Below are 21,042 nucleotides of genomic sequence, written 5' to 3'. Positions count from 1 at the left end.
AATGGTTGAGTGTCAGAAAAAAATCGTTCTTTATCAAGGAGGCGCACTCCTTCAGTAAGGATAGCTCTTACATGACATGCGGGACATGATCTCTGGACATCAGCCTGTTTGCCGTAGATAGCGATCCGTCTTGCGCCAATTCAGTGATACTTCGCATTCACGGAATACAAATGGAGTTTTAATGTTGCAAGGCTTCTACATTTGTGTTCGCTACTTCCTCAGACCCAGAAAATGTTGTGCACAAGATGCTTTGAGCAATAACTGGTTGTGCATATAATACAACATTCCTCTGCCGAGCTCCTTTGTAATGTTCAGAGTCGCAATGTAGTCTGGCATATGATGTCCTATACCATAGGCATGAACGTTCATATTCGAGCCTCACATCTATCAAAACGGCCACAGTTTCAAAAAAGAACACGTTAAAGGGTCTGTGCCGCAAGCAACACTTGTCCTGTCGCAGGAAATTTGGAAACGACTGCGGAATGAACGGTGTTTTCTTGATGATGCTTCCTGTTTTAAAACAAGTTGAGTTGCACGAACGAATCTCCTTGTGTACCTGTAGCAACAACCATTTATTATGCCTACGGACTAGCTTTCTAAAAAAATTAAGGAAAAGGTTAAGTGCAAAGTTTTACGAATTTTGGCTGTTAGTTTTTTTACCCTGAAAGTGACAGTGAGTCGCCATGCAGTTCATAATGATTCTACTCGTTCTAACTTTCTTTTTTGAAATACATCTTTTAAAAGCGTCGGCAGCTTTTGAAATTATTTGACTGACAGTGAAGAAAATATGCATATGGGTCTCGAAACTAACTAGTAAGTGTCATGTTCACGGACTGCGGCAGAGAAAATGAAGTTAAAGCGAAGTGGGTGAACAAAAATGTGGAAAGTGATCATGGTTGTGAAACCAGCTGTGGAACTGTATCAGACAGCAGAGAATGAAATCAAGGAGAGAGACGCCATTACACTCAGAGTAGCTGCGTACTGTCTTAGAACCGATACAAGGGTATCTCACACTCTGAACTCGGTGTTAGGAGAACATTTGCCGATGACAATTCGCCTGCAGTGTCAGAAAATATTGCACCTGCCGTGATTGCTTAGTGGCTATGGTGTTTGGTTGCTTAGCGCGAGGTCGCGGGATTGAATTCCAGCCACGGCGGCTGCATCTCGATGGGGACGAAAACACCCGTGTACTTAGATTCAGATGCACGTTAAAGAACCACAGCTGCGTGCGGCATAATCAGAAAGTGGTTTTGGCACGTAAAACCCCATCCAAAAAGAAAAGAGCCCCAGCTGGTCCAAATTTCCGGAGTCCCCCACTACGGCGTGCCTGACAATGAGATCGTGATTTTGCCGCATAAGACCCCATAATGTATTTTTTTAAGTAGCGCCATAACTGTTCATCCTAGTTTGTCATGTCAAAGTACCCATAAAGAAAAAAAAAGGAGCAAATTACCCTGCCAGAGGCAGTGAGCTTTAAAAATACATCGAAACTGGATAATGAAGCTACATTCTAAACAGAAAGAATGGCTGGATGGATACAGTAAAAGGAAAGCAGGTCCCGCGTTCCCTTTTGTACACCTTCTCACGCTGTTCGCTAATTGTGCTGGCAGCCATGTTGCTCCGTTTCACGTTGTCCAAATCACTTCTTATGGTCAGCTGCTGGCCATATTTCGTGCAGCAGCAGTTGAATAAGCTGGCAAAGAGCGTCTCTTAGACCAATTGACTTCAAGTAAGACGTTTACGTAACAAATTACATGTAATTATTTACGTGTAAACAACTACATTTCTTGTAAGTTTTTAAATGATCGATTCATTTTTTTACTTGGGAACGCTCGCTGTAATTAAGTTACTCTTTTCAGTGACTGATCACATGTAACCAGTTACCTTATTGACCAGTTATATGACCAGAAAATTTAATTAAGAAAAAACTGCAACAGGCGATGCAGCTTGGATCACTTGAATTTGCAGGGAACCACAATTAAGAAAACACGGTCGTACAACGCAGCAACCTCACGAATTCGAGTGTTCACACAAGCAAATTCTGGCACTCAGTAGTTGATTCGTCATCTAAAGATGTTGGCTCATCAATTTACTTGGTACCATTGTGGCCCGATGTATATGGCCGCTGACTTACTCAGTTTTAATTATCCCTACTGGAGCGCCTCATCCCAGCACGAAGAACAATGAAACTCTGCAGTACAGAAACAACACTAACGCGAACATTGCGGCGTTGAGTGACCACAACTTCGTGCTCAAGGTGTTCGTGTGTTACAACACAGCCCTTCCTAGCAGAGTGTCCATCGAGTGAGTTCTGGTTTCGGCGGCCGTTGCCTTCATGAGAAAACGAAAGAAGATGACTAAGAAAAATTTAACAAACTGTGAAAAGAAAGAACGTATAAATGACTGCAGTGGACACAATGAAGGAACATGGCCTGTTCGTTGTATTTACGGTATTTGTGCAATGAATGTCGGGGGGAAAGTAACGCACAACGGATTGGATACAGTTTAGTATTTGCTAAGTCACTGGCGTCTGGCCGCATTTGGTCATTTTAGTGAACTCCATTCTTCAGTGGAGTAATTGTAGTTACAATCGTCTACATTTGAGACGATTTGATCTCGCCGTTGGCGCGCGAAACTGCCGTCGAATGGCGGCCCGCGTGAGGCAGACGGCGTGCGGCGAGTTGCGGGTCCGGTAACGTTGACGGCAATTGAGCTGGAACAGGAATACATTTCATTACGCGACTTTTAGGACGTTGTTCATGAAAGTTCTCCAAGCACAAAGTTTCCAGCAAAACACTATGCCATGAGCACTGACTTTATCTACAGTCTGCAGTTGCAACATTCCTGCTAGCGATTCTAATTAAAAAGTTTGTAAAAGTTTGTTAATTGTTCGAAGCAGGGCCAGACAGCATTCCATTTACACTGTGGGATTGTTTATTAGAAAAATTAGCGTATAAGCGTCCACTGAGCTGCCGTCACTAGCTCTCGGCATGTGAATTCCACCTTAGGTGTATCTTGCATCTTCAGTTACGCGATACTTTACATATTGCATCAAAACGCATATAGTGATACATATACAGATACAGATACAAGATGCAGATGCAGATACAAGATACCCAAATACTACCTTAAGGTAGTATGTAAGATACATGTACCTTCAGTATTGCCCAACACTCAAATTTTCATGCAACAAGTTGAGGTCACAGTGCAATGCGTAGTCTCTACTTGATGCTGTATGTCACTCGCTTTCTAATATTTTAAACGCGGATTTACCTGTGGTGTTCCCGAATGTGTGGTCGTTGGGTGGCCTTGCCAGAGTGGTTTTCATGTTACCGCCACCCAAAAGCCAACGTGGTTCGTTGTCGTTAATAGCGCGGTTTTTCCAGGTACACCAGCCATCCTCGAAGTTGCAGAGGCCATCATCCTCAGCTGTGAAATAAAAAATTATGCGAGAATTTCTTGCTAATAATACTGCTGTTGTGGGCAAGCTGTGAAATCAACATGTCCCGTCATTTCTAAGTGTAAATTGTGAACATGTAAGATGCTCCAAGGACAAAAGTGAGGTAGTCTCCTGGCTGTCTATATTGCTTTTCGTGATCTCTAAGAAAATAAAAAAAAACGCCATTCATCCACAAGTTCTGAATTTGCTTGTTCCGTAGTAGAGAAAAAAAAAAGGATAGGAAAAGGCAGGGAGGTATTTATTGGTAACGAATCTTCAGAGTCATTGTCCATCTTCTGTGACTCCAAGGGAGCTCTCCAATGTTCCCTAATAAAGTATTTGATCTGGTGACTGCGTTTTCGTATAACAAAATGTTCTGGGTGCTCCACCTCTCTATGAACAATTCTGACATCAAAGATTTGCTTTAGGAATTACTTTGTCCCTTCATTCATACACTTGGAGCAATCGCTCACATTTTTATTTAACTCATTCAGTCAGTTAGCACCCACTCAGGAGACTTATATGTGAACGCTCATATTAATGAAAAAATATCTTCGGATCTGTCCCGGTTTTCAAGCAAAGAATGATTTCACAATAAGCTATTCCAGTGATTTTGACTTCTCTCGACCCAAGGGCAAATGAAGCACCTAAGGAATTTTCATAAACGCGTAATGTTTCTAAGGGCTATTCATCACTTGCACTCACCCTTCAATCCCGCTTTTCGTGACACTGAGTCGTTCAGAAAATGACAGATGGAGACGAAAAAAATCGGAGGTAAACAAAGACAGGGAGGTAAACTAAGCCAAACAACACTGTTTGCATCATGTACGCTAGGGAACTAGGGAAGTAGAATAGCAGAAAGAAAATAGAGGGAGAGCACGAATACGTAACACCAGGCATTCATGCGCAATCACAGGATCACGTGCTGCGCAATAAGTGACGAATGAACTGCTGTCACTCTCATAGATAAACAACCTGCTAAAATGACCTTAGGCAGCGTTGAGAGGCTGAGATGTCAAGAGGAAGTGAGTAAATGGCTGTACCCTAGGCCTACAGGGAGCGTAATATACCCGAGACGTATTTTTCCAGTTTACTTCACACGCACTCTTCCTTTCATCGAAGCCTACAAAAAGGTGATTATTACGAAGCTATAGATTATATAAATTTTTATATGTCCCGACAGGGAAGACACTTTAAACATGCAATTACTAGTTACACGTTCACTGCCGCAAAGTAGCGATGACGAAAAATATAGAAGGGTTGCTTCAAAACCTGTTTATACTGGTTGGATGTTTGCAATGCATCGTTAGAATTATCCTGCCAGAATTGAAACGCGGTGACTAAACAGAAAAATGCTGTCAACATAGAGTTAATATAATCAACGCTAGAGGAAAAGCTCCCCGCAGCGCCTACGCATTGAGATCGGTAACCGTGAGTGTGCCGTTATGTCGCTATTCTGTGCAGGTGGGTAGGCGCAGACGACGAGATGAGATTCAGATGAAACGTGCAATTAGCGCGATGCCGAGCCTCCAACAGTAGTGTGGCACCATCTAGTGCAGGAACCTGCAAACGCATCCTTTCCTCATCAGCAGCAGCAGCAGTTATGTCCACTGCAGGACGGAGGCCTCCCCCTGTGATCTCTAATCGCCCTTTTCAATTACGCATCCTTTCACTCAGCGTAAATATTACTTCAAAATTTTACGAATACGTTTCGGATCTCTCTGAAAAATATAGGGAACGAACTTTACGCCTTGTCGGTACGAACACGCTAAGTATAGAGGCTTGTCTTCGAATTTCACTATTTTTAACATTACAAAATGAAGCGCAAGAACATGGTGGTGCCTTTGCCGTTGCAACATTTTTCGTCCAGCCTTTCCCCTGGACTTAGTATAATAACTCTATGGCTGTTAGCCAGCTTATAGCCTTACAAGTGCACAGTCTAATGAAGGCCAGCAATTTCTTCCGTTAATCAAACACGGTGCTGATTCGGGCCCAAAATGCGAGAAAATAACAGCTAATATATCATGAATTCGGTTGTCATATGGCAATGGAAAAGGCAGACACCTTTGTCACTTTGGAATTTATTGTGTGCATTTGAGAATACGCCTTTGATTATGGCAGACTGGACAAAAGAAAATTTTAGTCGTATTTATTACTTCATCCGCCCATGCGAAATAATCTCTGGTTAACCTCCTTGTCTTTCCTTTGCCTTTCTCTCTCTCTCGCCATGCGAAATATCTCAAGATAAATATCTTTTTAATGAGCATTGGTGTAATTTTTTTAAAGATCAATTGACCCAGCCTACATAAACTTCTGTGCGTCATTTGGTACTGTGGGATAAAGCACCTTCTTAAATATATAATTACAGTTAAGTCATCATTTACTACCCGGACAAAATTCGAAAAGAACACTCAACGGTCGCCGCGTTAGGCGAACGTTGAGAATAATGGCAGGATTGAGATGCTTACTCACAAATTGCATTCAGCCATTTAGGTATTCTAAAAACTACACTATTTCGTATGGTTCAATACATATCTTAGCGTTACTGTATTTAGTCAGTGCTCAGTAGACTGAATATTCACAGATCTCTAATATACCCGAGTGAATAAAGTATTTATTTATTTATTTATTTATTTATTTATTTATTTTTATTTATTTATCTATTTATTTTACCCACAGCACCTAGGTGGCTTTACATTTGGAATGTAGATGCAAACAATCACAAACAAGGCTGCACTAAACAAACAGTGAGCGCGTCATACAATTAAAGGGACCGTAGTACCATTTTCAAAGCAAACAAATGAGCGTATACATTCAAAGCGCCACCTCAATGGCTATGGTGTTGGGCTGCTGAGCACGAGGTCGCGGGATCGTATCCCGGCCACGGCGGCCGCATTTCGATGGGGGCGAAATGCGAAAACACGCGTGTGCTTAGATTTAGGTGCACGTTACAGAACCCCAGGTGGTCAAAATTTCCGGAGTCCTCCAATACGACGTGCCTCATAATCAGAAAGTGGTTTCGGCACGTAAAACCCCAAATATTATTCAAAGCGCCACAGCGAAACTGTTTTTGTCAGCAGTATCAACAAGCACAGATGGTAGCTGCTTCCCCTCACGATTCCTTTTCGGGCAAAATAAACCTTTAAACTGTTCTGTTCTCTACTTGCGCGCATAATCCACGCGCGTGGATACATAATGAGGCGGCAACATATAATAATCCCGCACTATGGAAGTTCTAGAGTTAGAAATGTGAAAAGAAATTCGGCCATAATGTTTTGTTTCTCTTTTGAAGCAGCTATGATCCCTATGCCTACTTTGCGGTAGTCATGCTGTCTGCAGTATTAACATAAGACGTATCGGGCACCTAGATTTTGTACTTCCTCAGTCTCATCCCTTCCGATGAAAGTTGAAGAATCCCAAAATGTGTAACCTTATTCCAATGAGAACCTTACGGTGGCCGTGTTTAGTAGACCACGAGCTTGTTTTTGAAAGAACTTGGTGTTCCGTCACAGGAACTCATTATTTTGCAGGCTTTCGCCACATTGATAGTCTATGCTGGACTCCTATAGGTACTTGTATTGCAATACACTACGCAAACAAGCAGGATCGATATAGTAACTAATGCCGTGCATAGATTTCCTTTTTTTTTGTGAAGCGCATGTGAACAGTTATTGTGTGTTTGGTTGCAAAATCGACCAGCCATCATCATCCTCCACAGCCGCCTTTTACATGTATAACGGGCTGCTGCACGCGTTTCCTGCCTCATGCTGCGAGCTGCGAAGTCAGAAGAAGAATAAAAAAAGCTAATTTTCGACGCCCGCAATCGGTTCGAACGGTTCTCTGGACCTTCGGCAGCTGACTCGCGCATTGTTGTAGTATACCTAACCTCAGTTTCTATAACCTGGTGACCCGGATGTGATTATACGTCGCAGCCACAAAAAAGAGACCAACGACCCGCGCAGAGGCCTATGCCACGGCGTACGATTCACACGCCGCCCTTTTAGCCACAAAATCCTGCAGGCTGCTTTACTCACGTGGAGGCCTTCTTCACCTATGGTGCATTACCTCGCAGTGCGTGAGGTTCCTCCACGCTCTCTCGGCACTTCCTTAAGAAGTGGTTGAGGAGTTCCAAGACGTTGTGGACGCACCCCACGACACCACCCCCTATGACTACTTCAAAACGACGGTTAGCAATGCAAGTCCATATCTGTACGCGTGCATCTCCAGCAGCTTCTCCACGAAGAGGAGCTCAGCGGCCGTCGACTGTCGGAACTTCTACGTTATATGCGGCGGCTCGAGTGACTGTAGGTTCGCCGCAAACAACTAGCTGCTGGGAGAACTCTTCCTTCAGCGCCGGCCTCAGAATCTGGCAGTCGCCTTGGACACCAAACCAGAAGACATGTCCCTCGACAATCTTGCAGAGCTGGCCGACCACATTGCTGGCTATTCACCAGGAGACACTGTGGTAACAACAGCCGTTCCCCTGTCGCACCTCCAAGATGGGTAGTATCGCCTTGAGCAACGGCGGCTCCAGTGACTGTAGGTTCGCAGCAAACAACTAGCTGCTGGGAGAACTGTTCCTTCAGCGCCTGCCTCAGAATCTGGTGGTCGCCTTGGACACCAAACCAGAAGACATGTCCCTCGACAATCTTGCATTGCTGGCCGACCGCATCGCTGGCTTTTAACCAGGAGATACTGTGGCAACAACACTCGTTCCCCTGTCACACCTCCAACATCGGTAGTCTCGTATTGAGCAAATTACAGGCGAACTTGCTGCGACCATTACTGCCCTATGGTCATCGCCCCACCATCATCAGTGCGATAGCGATTGCCGTTCCAAGTTCCCTTCTCGGTTGAGCTCCCGCTCTGGCCCTCGTCGCGGTGCGTATTGCTGTTATTACAGCAAATTCTGTGCGAGCACGTCAGTGCCGTTCCACTTGCAGCTGGCACAGAAATATGCTGCAGAGTCACTGATTGCTTCAGCTGACTCTTGCCGTACGACAAGCCGCCTGCACGACGAGCGCTAAAGTCAACACGCTACATGCAGAAACCGCAGAAGAAATAGCTATTGCGCTAGCCATAGCACAAACACCAGCGAGTGTAATCATCAGTGATCCCCAGATGGCCATACGAAACTTCGCCGACGGTCGAATCTCCCCAGAGGCACTACGACTCCTAAGATTAGCTAATAACCACGAGAAAAGTGTCGATCTCACCTGGACACCCGCTCACACACTACTTGACGGTAGCAATGAGGTGGCGCACAGCATGGATCGAGAACTTACGGACCGAGCCTCGGTTGGCCCCGCTTCACCGACTACCGATGAGTGGGAGTGGGAAGATCGAATGAACAGATTTCACAAATTTACACAACACCAGAGATTGCAGAGGCATACATTCCCGCCTCCGCACCCAAAATTAAGCAAAGACCAGTCTGTAGAATGGCGGCAGTTACAGACCAGATCCTATCCGAGTCCAGCTATTATGCACCTAATACAACCAGATTTATGCCCAACGGACAACTGCAGACAGTGCAACTATCGAGCCACCCTAGAACATATCCTATGGGAATGTACGGCTGTAATACAGGGTAACGGTGATGCAGCCTCTAACAGCGACAACGTCCACGCGCGCTGGGAGTCTGCGTTGCTCAGCTCTCTCCTGCATCACCAACTCTGGGCCGTCCAGCGAGCCGAGGAAGCTGCCAAGTGCCAACAACCGTTGGCTGAAACCTAGGTGGGGTCCAAGCCCACCCCACCAAATCGCAGGGCACTGAATAAAGTTATTTGAATGAATGAATGAATGAATGAATGAATGAATGAATGAATGAATGAATGAATGAATGAATGAATGAATGAATGAACGCATCGTCTGGTGCCACCCTGCTGGTGCATGTTCTGCATGTGGCACCAACGTGTGTTATCACAGGTGCTTCCTGCACGCAACTCCTGGTGCCCACTCACCTTTTCTCCCAGAAGCTTAATGCCTACAGAAGCGCGCTACCGCACATTCTATCACGAGCTACTTCCTGTATACTGGGGATTTCGGCCCAAGTAATATATATATGTATATATATATATATATACATACATATATATATATATATATATATATATATATATATATATATATATATATATATATATATATATATATATATATACATATATATATGTATATATATATATTATATGGAAAGGAAGTCCGACTCGAAGGACGCGGACAAGAACACGCAACAGCGTACGCTTAACCAGTCAGACCAGGAACAGCGTCTAGCCCGAGCCCCACTTTAGTAGCGCGGGCGATCCGGCTGCGTAGCTCTGCACGGCGCACTTCTTCTTTACAATATATATATATATATATATATATATATATATATATATATATATATATAGCCAATTACTGTTGGTGCGCTTGACAATGCTAGGGCGTAAAACGTGTTCCCGTTTCATACATGGTATATTTATTGGTGATTTCTCTCTGTATTTATACACCTGTTACCAGGGTTCGGATTTAGGATCGGCTACAACACGGGCCAGTCTTCACTTATGTGAAAAGCAGCACGTGGATAATGATTTCATGAGCACTATTGCTAAAGTAAAACCAACTACGTGCGTGACTTCAGTAAGTTCACGGCTGTAAGTTCAACTGGGTTAAAATGCTCCAGAAGTGCTCCAATACCACTATGATCAATCAATATATCTTCTGCATCGTCAATGTTGACATTAGAAGGATAAGGCAGTATTTATTTGATACAATCAAGGAAGATACGGAGGCGAAGAAGTTGTTGCAGCAATTGGCTTTACCAAGCCCATTCTTTATTATCCCTTGCAAGGCTCAAGCGGCAAGGCAGCTACCTAATTTTTCACGATACGTTCCGCATTATTGCAGAATTTCCTCGGGTTCATATTGAACCGCCTGTCAAAAGAGTCAAAAAAGATGTTGTTCTTTTTCGCTTCTATTGATATTTTGCGTGGACATTTCTCAATAAATCACATAATTTATTCCAATAAGGCAGTCTCCGTTTGTAAATTTAGCATATATTCCTTGGGTCTTATTGGGAAGACAACGTAGGGCTGCATTGAACCAAGGTTTACTTGTAGCACGTCGGGTCGCTGAACTCTTGATGGCCCGATGACGGTACCAATTATCCCATTGCGCTGAAGGAGAAGAAAAGAAACTCACCTCGCTTGCCTTGGCATTCCCGAAGTCGGATGGCATCTATAGCGCAGAATGCCCTGAAGATGCTGCGTCCTCCTATAGTACACTGGAGCTTCACCTGTAGGTAATTTATTTCTTTATCAACGCCAAGCAGCAAAGTTTTTCGTTCTCGTATTTCTTTAATTAAATATAATGTGGCCAGTATAACCGGCGGCCTGTCCGGCAATCCGGACAGGCCGCCATTGGAATATGAACCTGGCAACGCTTAACGCTAGAATGTTATCTAGTGAGGCGAGTCTAGCAGTGCTATTGGAGGAATTATAGGGCAGTAAATGGGATGTAATAGGGCTCAGTGAAGTTAGGAGGCCAAAAGAAGCATATACAGTGCTAAAAAGCGGGCACGTCCTGTGCTCCCGGGGCTTAGCGTAGAGACGAGAACTAGGAGTCGGATTCCTGATTAATAAGCATATAGCTGGTAACATGCAGGAATTCTATAGCATTAACGAGAGGGTGGAAGGTCTCGTTGTGGAACCTAAGAGGTACAAATTGAAGGTCGTACAGGCCTACGCCCCTACATCCAGTCATGATGACCAGGAAGTCGAAAGCTTCTATGCAGACGGGGAATCAGCGATGGGTAAAGCTAAAACAAAATACACTATACTGATGGGCGACTTCAATGCCAAGGTAGGCAAGACGAGTTAGTTAGTTAATTCGGGTTTAATGGCACAAAAGTGACTAAGGCTATGCTGCGCCAGCCACAAGATATTAAGAATTCAAGTCTTAAAGCAGCAAGCTGCGATACTTTAGATTTTGTGTAAAAAATCAGTTTCTTCTAAAAAGATGAACAAGTCAGTGAAGGGCACTAGCGGTTCATCTCCGAGTATTGATGCGGGGTGTATAGGTATGTGTAAGTTGTAGAGATTTTGTAAAAGCCTTTGTCTCTGTGTTTCAATGTTTCGACATGTCATAATAATGTGCATTATGGTGAGTGGTTCATGGCACTTCTCGCAAGTTGACGGGTTTTCGTTTTGAAGTAGAAAATTGTGTGTCAGGTGTGTATGCCCGATTCGAAGTCTACATAGGATCACCTCATAGAAGCGTTGCTGGTGACTGCACGACTTCCATTCTCCAAGCAGGGATTTTATTGTGTGTAACTTGTTATTTGTGCATGAGTCCCATTCTAGTTGCCACTTTGATGTCAGGGCCTTATGAATCGCTCGGATACTGTCTTTGTATGGAAGTGTTGTTTGTGTTATACCTTTGTGCGCAGCCATGAACGCGCATCTATCTGCTGCTTCATTCCCTGGTATCCCGACATGACTTGGGACCCAGCAGAATCGTAAGGTTCTTCCGTATTCATTATAGGCCAACATGTTTAGGATATTACCAATTAGGGGTTCAGACGCGGAGTTAAGGTTTAAAGGTCTGAGTGCGCTTAACGAATTGGTATATATTATAGCATTCATCTGCCTGTCGCTGGTAATTTTTTTTACTGCCGTCCATATTGCAAAAAGTTCGGCGGTAAACACTGAAGAAAAGTTATTTATACGAATGCTATTTTGCCAATTTTTTGTTACGATCCCAACACCTACGTATTCTTGTGTTTTGGAGCCGTCAGTGTAAACCTCCGTGTAATATTTATATTTTTCTTGAATGGCTCGGAACTCTTGTATTATGTGTTCTTGTGAAATGTCTTTTTTCTTTAGATGTGTTAGTGTCCAGTCACATAGCTGTGAAAAGTCGTACCATGGTGGCAACCTTGGTGGCCTTTCAGAAACCTGCAGGGCCTCATGAGGAACATCGTAATTCTGACAGTATTCTTCGTGTCGTAAGATTAGTGGCCGAGTCATGTTTGGTTTGTTTGTGTAGTGTATCCGTGATTTGCACTGTGTAAAGATGCTGTAGCATATATATTGTGGTGATGATCGAATTCGTAATACATAGGAAAGTGTAAGTAGTGCTCTGCGTTGCTGTATGGATGGCTCATTGCAGTCAACATATAAACTTTGGACAGGCGATGTTCTGTACGCACCGCTCGCCAGTCGTAGGCCAAGATTGTGAACTGGATCAAGTAGCTTAATGTAGGACTGCCTAGCTGCACCATAAACTACACTACCGTAGTCGAGAATGCTACGTACAAGAGACCGGTATATACGTAATAGACATGTTCGGTCAGACCCCAGTGCTTGTGCGATAAAACCTTAATGATATTTAGTGCTTTATTTGCTTTTATCTTAGTTGAGGTAATGTGGGCACGGAAATTCAGTTTTGTGTCAAAAGTTACACCTAAAAATTTGTAGTCTTCTTTGACCGGCAGCGTTGTACCATACAATGTGAGAACTGGAGTGCAGTGTAAACCTCGCTTCTGGGAAAAGAGAACTGTAACAGTTTTGTGTGTTGAAAAATGGGAACCATTCTTGTCGGCCCATTGTGTCAGATTATTTATCGTTATTTGTAGTTGTCTGTCGCAGGCGGGTAGATTTGAAGCGCGGCAAGAAACTTGCAAACCGTCGACATATAATGAGTGCATAACAGATGATGGGATAATTTTATTAACAGAGTTCATTTTGACTATGAAAAGTATCGTGCTCAGAATGCAACCTTGTGGTACACCATTTTCTTTTGTAAATGTGCGTGAAAGTGTTGTGCCGAGACGTACTTGAAATGTTCTATTTGACATGAAATTACATAGACAATTTAGCATTCTGCCGCGAATTCCCCGGTCAGCCAGGTCTCTTAGGATTCCATATCGCCACGTCGTATTATAGGCCTTTTCTAAATCGAAGAAAACCGTGAGACAATATTGCTTGTGTAGGAAGGTGTCACGTATTTCCTGTTCTAGTCGTACGAGATCGTCAATGGTGGAGCAACCCTTTTTGTATCCGCACTGGTGCATATCTATTAGGCGTCTTGTTTCAAGAATAAATGTGAGTCTTGTGTTTATGATGCTCTCATAGGATTTAGCTAGACAGCTTGTTAATGCAATGGGTCTATAGCTACTAGAGAATGCTGCGCGTTTACCAGATTTTAAAAAGGGCACTACTATCGCATTTCTCCAATCTGTGGGCATTACCCCAGACTCCCATATCATATTGAAAAATTTAAGAAGTGTCCCTACCGATGCTTGAGGTAAGTGTGCCAGCATTGTGTAGTGGAGACGGTCAAGACCTGTTGCCGTTTTTTTACCGGCAGAGAAAACTCTGTTCAATTCATGTATTGTGAGGGGGTTATTATACATTTCAGCTGAAGCCCCAGTGGTGAGCAGTCTCTGTTTCTCCGCCGACTCTTTATATTTTAAGAATGAATTTGAATAGTTTGCCGAGCTGGAGATGTAAAAGTGTTCACCTAATGAGTTGGCTTGGTCCTGTAGTGTTGTATGTGTGTCTGGGTATGTAAGTAGTGGTATTGTGTAAGATGAGTACTCTCCTCTAAATTTCCTCACCTTATCCCACATTCGTTTTGATGTTACTGAACTATTAATTGAATAGATGTATTTTTGCCATGATGATTTTTCAGCGTGTCTACGAATGAACTGTGCTTTGGCTTTCGCTTGTTTGAAGGTTAAGAGGTTGCTATAGGTGGGGTACCTTCGTAGGATTCCCCAGGCCTTATTTTGTGCTTTTTTAGCGTCAGCACACTCCTTCGTCCACCAGGGGTTTAGCTTTATGTGCACAATACCTGATGACTGGGGTATGGCCTTTTCGGCCGCACAGATTATAACCTCAGTGATTTTTTATTAAGTTTGTCAATACTTAGCTCTGGCGAAAAGACATCTTCTAGTATCGCGTTCTCCATAAAGACCGGCCAGTCCACGAGCTGTAATTTCCATCGACGTGGTCTAGTTACTAGGGTTTTTGGTGATGACAGGAGTCTGATGAGTGCGGGTAAGTGGTCGCAGCCATATGACGTGTTGAGAGCTTCCCATTTAAGATGATTAAAAAGTGAAGGTGAGCAAATAGCTAAGTCTAAACAACTAAAAGTGCGGGAAGTTGGTGAAAAGTAGGTAGGGGCGCCTGAATTTAAGAGGCAGATGTCATTGGATAAAATAAAATCTTCAACCAACTGTCCTCTTTGGTCAGTTTTGACACTCCCCCATAGAGTACAATGAGCATTAAAATCTCCTACTAAAACAAATGGTTCTGGTAACTGATCTGTTAAATTTTCTAATTGTTTAGTAGTGAAGTGGGTGTGGGGTGGAATATACAGTGAGCAAATGGTGATGGTTTTGAGATAGAATGGTGACAGCTACGGCTTCTAAAGATGTATTTAATTGGACGTTTCTGGTAGGAGTGCCGCCCTGCACGACTATAGCCACTCCGCCTGACAGACGGGTGGAACATTCGTGGTCTCTTCGGAGAACGGTGAAACCTTTGAGAATTTGACTATTTTTTGGACCGAGATTTGTTTCCTGAAGACATACAGCAACTGGTGAAAAGATGTTGATGATATCTTTGATGTCACCTAGATTGTGCATGAGACCTCCACAATTCCGATGAATAATAAAAGCCATTTTAAAATTAAAGGTAAGAATTGGCACTACGGAAAGAATAAGGGGTGAGATGTTAGGTGACATGGATTTAAAAGGCTTATACAAATGAGCGATAACCTTTAGGTTATCGCTTTCTTATTCTGAGTGGTTATTGGGATTTTGTCCCTTTTTCCGCGCTCAAGAGAGCGCTTGTCCTTTGGTGTCAATGACACCGGGATTTTTGTGTCGACCTCCATCCCTTTCTCTGAGGCGCTGGAGGATCGAGAGTTAGGCGCCGAGACACGTGTCTCGGGCCTTGGGGTTCGCTTGATCTTAGGGCCCTGCGGGACTGGTGTCTGCAGGGCACTTGAAGAGGATGGAGCAGCTTCGGCTGCTTCCATCACGGGGACGGGAGGGGTCACTGCGGGACCACTACGCGTGGGCTCGGAGGACTCGTGAAACCTCTGTGACGCCGCCCCCATCTGCGTCACATCGGCGTAACTTCTTCGCGGAAGCTACGATAGCCGCTTTCTGGCTTCATAGAACGAGATTTTTTCTTTGACTGTTAGAGCAATTACTTCTTTTTCTTTTTTCCAGCAAGGGCAACTCCGTGAGTAAGCTGGATGATCGCCCTTGCACTTTACATATTTTGCGGGAGCATTGCAGTTATCAGAAGGAGGGTCATTGGCACTACATTTCGCACATGTTTCTTTCCCTCTGCATGATTGTGATCCATGCCCAAACCTCTGGCACTTGAAACACCGCCTTGGGTTGGGTATGTACGGTCTGACGTTGATTTTCAGATATCCTGCGTCGAGTGAAGTAGGGACAGTGCTACTACCAAATGTCAAAATCACATGTTTTGTCGGGATGTGTTGGTCATTTCGTCGTAGTGTTATTCTCTGAACCTTAATTACGTTTTGCTCCTGAAATCCTTCGAGTAGCTCTTCGTCGCTGAGGTTCAAGAAGTCTTCTTCAGATATAACTCTCCTGCTAGTGTTGAGTGAGCGGTGTGGAGAGATGGTTACTTTCATGTCACCGATATTGGTGAGTTCCGCGAGCTTTTCTAGTTGACTTTTCTTGGTCAGTTAAAGGAGGAGGTCTCCGCTAGCCATCTTTGAGGCCTTGTAACCCGATCCAATTGTGTTTGCTAGGCATTTCGATACTGCGAATGGTGACAGTTTTCTAACGGTGTTGTTGCCTTCACTATGAAGAACGTGTTATTTCGGAAATGTGTCATCGCTAGGTTTTAAAAAGAACTGGAATGTTGCTTCGGTGCGACCTCTTTTCAGAGGCCGATCTGAAAGTCGCGGGAACGCTTCTGCCATTGGATGGTTTCAAAATTCGGCGGCGGTGGTAGCCACCCACCATGGAGCCCAACAAGGGGACGCTGCAGGTTCCAAGAATCCTGCAGACACCAGCTATACCGCGCCACTATAACCAAATGTATATACCCAATGTTGAATATATCAGACACGGTTAACCCTTGCCGCCAGGAAATACGGAAGTAATAGGGAGTGAAGAGAAGACAGGAAAGATGGGAAAGTGGGAGAGAAAGATGAAGATTGCAGAGGGGGACAGGAAAAGACGACTGCCGATTTCCTCCAGGTGGGTCAGCCTGGAGGTGCCGTCTATGTGAAGCCGAGGCTGAAGAGGTGTGTTGCCTCCGCGGGGGGGCCTTAAAGGTGCAAACACCCAGCTTCGGGTCAACCCCCAGGATCCCCTTTTCCCCAGACACGGCTATGCCGCGCACGGCTACACGCGGGAGGGTCCAAGCCTCGTGTGTTCGGGTGCGTGGTGTCGCAACACACCAAACGCCTGCTTGCGCAGACGCCCCTGCGGGCGGTAGGCAAGAAGAGGGCTGGAGACAAGGCAGTGGCGGTATATGGCATAGGCACTAGGAATAGCAGGGGAGAGTTATTAGTAGAGTTTGCGGAACAGAATAACATGCGGAAATGATTACCTTCTTCCGCAAGCGGGATAGGCGAAAGTGGACGTGGAGAAGACCGAATGGCAAGACTAGAAATGAAATAGACTTCATACTCTCCGCTAACCCTGGCAACATACAATATATGGACGTGCTCAGCAAAGTGCGCTGCAGCGACCATAGGATGGTAAGAACTCGAATTAGCCTAAACCTGAGGAGGGAACGGAAGAAACTGGTACATAAGAAGCCGATCAATGAGTTAGCTGTAAGAGGGAAAATTGAGGAATTCTGGATCAAGGTACAGAACAGGTATTCGGCTTTAACTCAGTAATAAAACCTTAGTGTTGAAGCAATGAACGACAATCTTGTGGGCATCATTAAGGAGTGTGCAATAGAAGTCGGTGGTAACTACGTTAGACAGGAGACAAGACAGGATACAACTTTCGAAGCTAACCAACAAGCGTAAGGCAGCTGACATAAGGAAGTATATATGTATAGAATTGCACATGCTCTCAGTTACGGAGGGAGCCTAAAAGCAGTGAAGAAGAAACTAGGAATGGGCAAGAATCAGATGTATACGTTAAGAGACAAAGCCGGCAATATTATTACTAATATGGATGAGATAGCTCAAGTGGCTGAGGAGTTCTATAGAGATTTATACAGTACCAGTGGCACCCACGAAGATAATGGATGAGAGAATAGTGTAGAGGAATTCGAAATTCCACAGGTAACGCCAGAAGTAAAGAATGCCTTGGGAGCTATGCAAAGGGCGTAGGCCACTGGGGAGGATCAGGTAACAGCAGATTTGTTGAAGGATGCTGGGCAGATTGTTCTAGAGAAACTGGCCACCCTGTATACGCAATTCCTCATGACCTCAAGCGTACCAGAATCTTGGAACAACGCTAACATATTTCTAATCCATAAGAAAGGGGACACCAAAGACTTGAAAAATTATAGACCGATCAGCTTACTGTCAGTTGCCTACAAACTATTTGCTAAGGTAATCGCAAATAGAATCAGGAACACCTTAGACTTCTGTCAAGCAAAGGAACAGGCAGGATTCCGTAAAGGCTACTAAACAATAGACCATATTCACACTATCAATCAGGTGACAGAGAAATGTGCGAAATATAACCAACCCTTATATATAGCTTTCATTGATTACGAGAAAGCGTTTCATTCTGTGGAAACCTCAGCAGTCATGGAGGCATTACGGAATCAGGGTGTAGACGAGCCGTATGTAAAAATACTGAAAAATATCTATAGCGGCTCCACAGCCACTGTAGTTCTCCATAAAGAAAGCAACAAATTCCCAATAGAGAAAGGCGTCAGGCAGGGAGATACGGTCTCTCCAATGCTATTCACAGCGTGTTTACAGGAGGTATTCAGAGACCTGGATTGGGAAGAATTGGGGATAAAAGTCAAAGGAGAATACCTTAGTAACTGGCGATTTGCTAATGATATTCCCTTGCTTAGTAACTCAGGGAGACAACTGCAATGCATGCTCACTGACCTGGAAAGGCAAAGCAGAAGAGTGGGCCTAAAAATTAATCTGCAGAAAACTAATGTTTAACAGTCTCAGAAGAGAACAGCAATTTACAATATGTAGCGAGGCACTCGAAGTGGTAAGGGAATAGATCTACTTAGAGCAGGTAGTCATGGCGGATCCGGATCATAAGACGGAAATAATCAGAAGGATACAAATGGGCTGGGGTGCTTTGGCAGGCATTCTCAGATCATGAACAGCAGGTTGCCATTATCCCTCAAGAGAAAAGTGTATAATAGCTGTGTCTTACCAGTACTGACCTACGGGGCAGAAACCTGGAGGCTTACGAATAGGTGATAGAGAAATGTGCGGAATAGAACCAACCCTTATACGGTATATAGTTTTCATTGATTACGAGGAAGCGTTTGATTCTGTCGAAATCTCAGCAGTCAAATTGAGGACGACGCAACGAGCTATGGAACGAACAATGATGGGTGTAAGGTTAAGGGATAAGAAAAGGGCAGATTGGGTGAGGGAACAAACGCGAGTTAATGACATCTTAGTTGAAATCAAGAAAAAGAAATGGGCATGGGCAGGACATGTAATGAGGAGGGAAGATAACCGATTGTCACTAAGGGTTACGGACTGGATTCCAAGCGAAGGGAAGCTTAGCAGGGGCCGGCAGAAAGTTAGGTGGGCGGATGAGATTGATAAGAAGTTTGCAGGGACGACACGACCACAATTATTACATGACCGGAAAAAGCAGTCAAAAACACAAAGGACAAAGGAGAGGTTCACACCACAACGACTGGTAGTGGTGACCAGTCGTTGTGGTGTGAACCTCTCCTTTGTCCTTTGTGTTTTTGACTGGTTTTTTCGTTCAAGTATGTAGCAACTGGCCCAGATTTTAACCCTTCTAATGACCAGGGCTGTTGGAGAAGTATGGGAGAGGCCTGTGCCCTGCAGTGGGCGTAAACGGGCTGATGATGATGATGATGATGATGATGATGATGGCTATTATTATTACCATTATTATTATTATTATTATTATTATTATTATTATTATTATTATTATTATTATTATTATTATTATTATTATTATTATTATTATTATTATTATTATTAATGTGGTGGCTCTCTAATCTTTTTTTTGAAAGCTTCACAAGAACTGTCTGCTGTGAAACAGCCTTCATAGTACACGGCAACGTCTGTGACGGCTGGCCTCAGAGGCCTAAAGCCATCACTCCTTCTTTTTAGTTCAATCTAATCTTCTTCGTTCGCTTATTGGCCTGCTCATGTACGCCGTTGATATGCGTCCTTACATGGAACAAGGCGAGCTTATGCTGAAGTACGGACGCCGAGCACTAGGTAACATGCCATTTCTCAAACAGGACACTCGGAGCAATGTATCTGTAATGTGCCTTAGATTGTATCAATATCGATGCAATTGGCGATGCAACCATTGGCTTCCTTATTTTTTTTTTTCATAGCTTCGAAGTTGCAGAACACATTCAACTGCCTTTCTTCCGCTATGGACTTACCCTGAACTCGTTTTGTTGCATGAATGCGATGTGGGCTGCAGTCCATGATCCCTTCATTAGCTCGCGCGAAGACCACGTCCAGAGTTTTTTAATTTCCGAGCCTTCTGGAATACAAATTTAAACAAATTAGGGCTCTTACGCACAAAATAAAGTAACAAATTAAGAAAACAGTTCTGCAGACGCTTTTGCCTACCGCTAAGCATCGTCGTGATGGTATTTTCATCGAGTGACTCAATATGGCTGCGTACTTTTTTCTTGCTTTTCATTTTGCTATTTATTTTTCATGATCGCACAGTGTTCTCGAGGGTTTCCTTTATTCGTCATTTTTGCTTCCTGGAGATACACTGATTCCCACACCCACCCACAAGCACTGTATATTCAGGAGCGGTAGTAAACAGATAACAGAATAACAACCGCATAAGTATCTTAATATTTCAAAAGATAGCACACAATTATTTAATTGTTTCTGCAAATGATACCTGCCCCTGCTCTCAATGCGTTATCTTGAATCTTGATTTCAAAGATTTCTTCTCGTCTTTAGATACGATTTGTCTCGAGAATCTGATCTGTCAGTTCGAGGCCACTCCACAGGATTACCCGGGATAGTGTTTTGTGAAGATCCGAACAATTTTCCATTCTTTTCATCTTTTTTTATGTTGCGAAGCAACTTCCTTGCGTCATTATTGCCGCGATCGCAAGTGGCATAGGCTCTTATTAAACAATAATATGCCCATGAGCATTAGTCATCACCATCCTCACTTTGATGGCCCCGCAGAATTTGAGTGAATTTCGAGTGCGAAATTTTTAGAGGCCGCAGCAGAAAGTATTGCAGCGAAAGTAGACGATTATGTGCATTGTCTCTCGTAGGTTGCACAACTTAGAAGCGAAGCGATGTCCTTCAATTATGTTATTTTTTTAATTAGGCATGGTAAATTGCTAATAAAGAGAAAAAGTAATAATTTTATGCATTTTTACTTTCCATGTAAACAGTAATACTTTCCATTTTTTACAGACTTATCT

The 21,042-nt window shown here is 43.7% G+C and overlaps 1 protein-coding gene across 2 annotated transcripts in view; it reads right to left on the bottom strand.

The window, feature by feature from the left end:
• LOC135909444 (MAM and LDL-receptor class A domain-containing protein 1-like) overlaps positions 1 to 21,042 on the bottom strand; it is a 251,164-nt gene that overhangs the window by 188,345 nt on the left and 41,777 nt on the right. Inside the window, exons 7-9 of one of the 2 annotated variants that reach the window (XM_065441402.2) lie at positions 20,023 to 20,126; positions 10,625 to 10,718; positions 3,274 to 3,429 (exon numbers count right to left, since the gene is read on the bottom strand). In XM_065441402.2, coding sequence (XP_065297474.2) covers positions 3,274 to 3,429; positions 10,625 to 10,718; positions 20,023 to 20,126 — 354 coding nt within the window. The remainder of the gene's footprint in view (positions 1 to 3,273; positions 3,430 to 10,624; positions 10,719 to 20,022; positions 20,127 to 21,042) is intronic. The other variant, XM_065441403.2, reaches the window with a different exon arrangement.

The sequence above is a fragment of the Dermacentor albipictus genome, chromosome 3 (genome assembly GCF_038994185.2).
Source record: "Dermacentor albipictus isolate Rhodes 1998 colony chromosome 3, USDA_Dalb.pri_finalv2, whole genome shotgun sequence".
NCBI classification, from domain to species: Eukaryota; Metazoa; Arthropoda; class Arachnida; order Ixodida; family Ixodidae; genus Dermacentor; species Dermacentor albipictus.
Note: the sequence above shows the minus strand (reverse complement) of the source record. Positions and strands in the feature narration are given on the sequence as shown.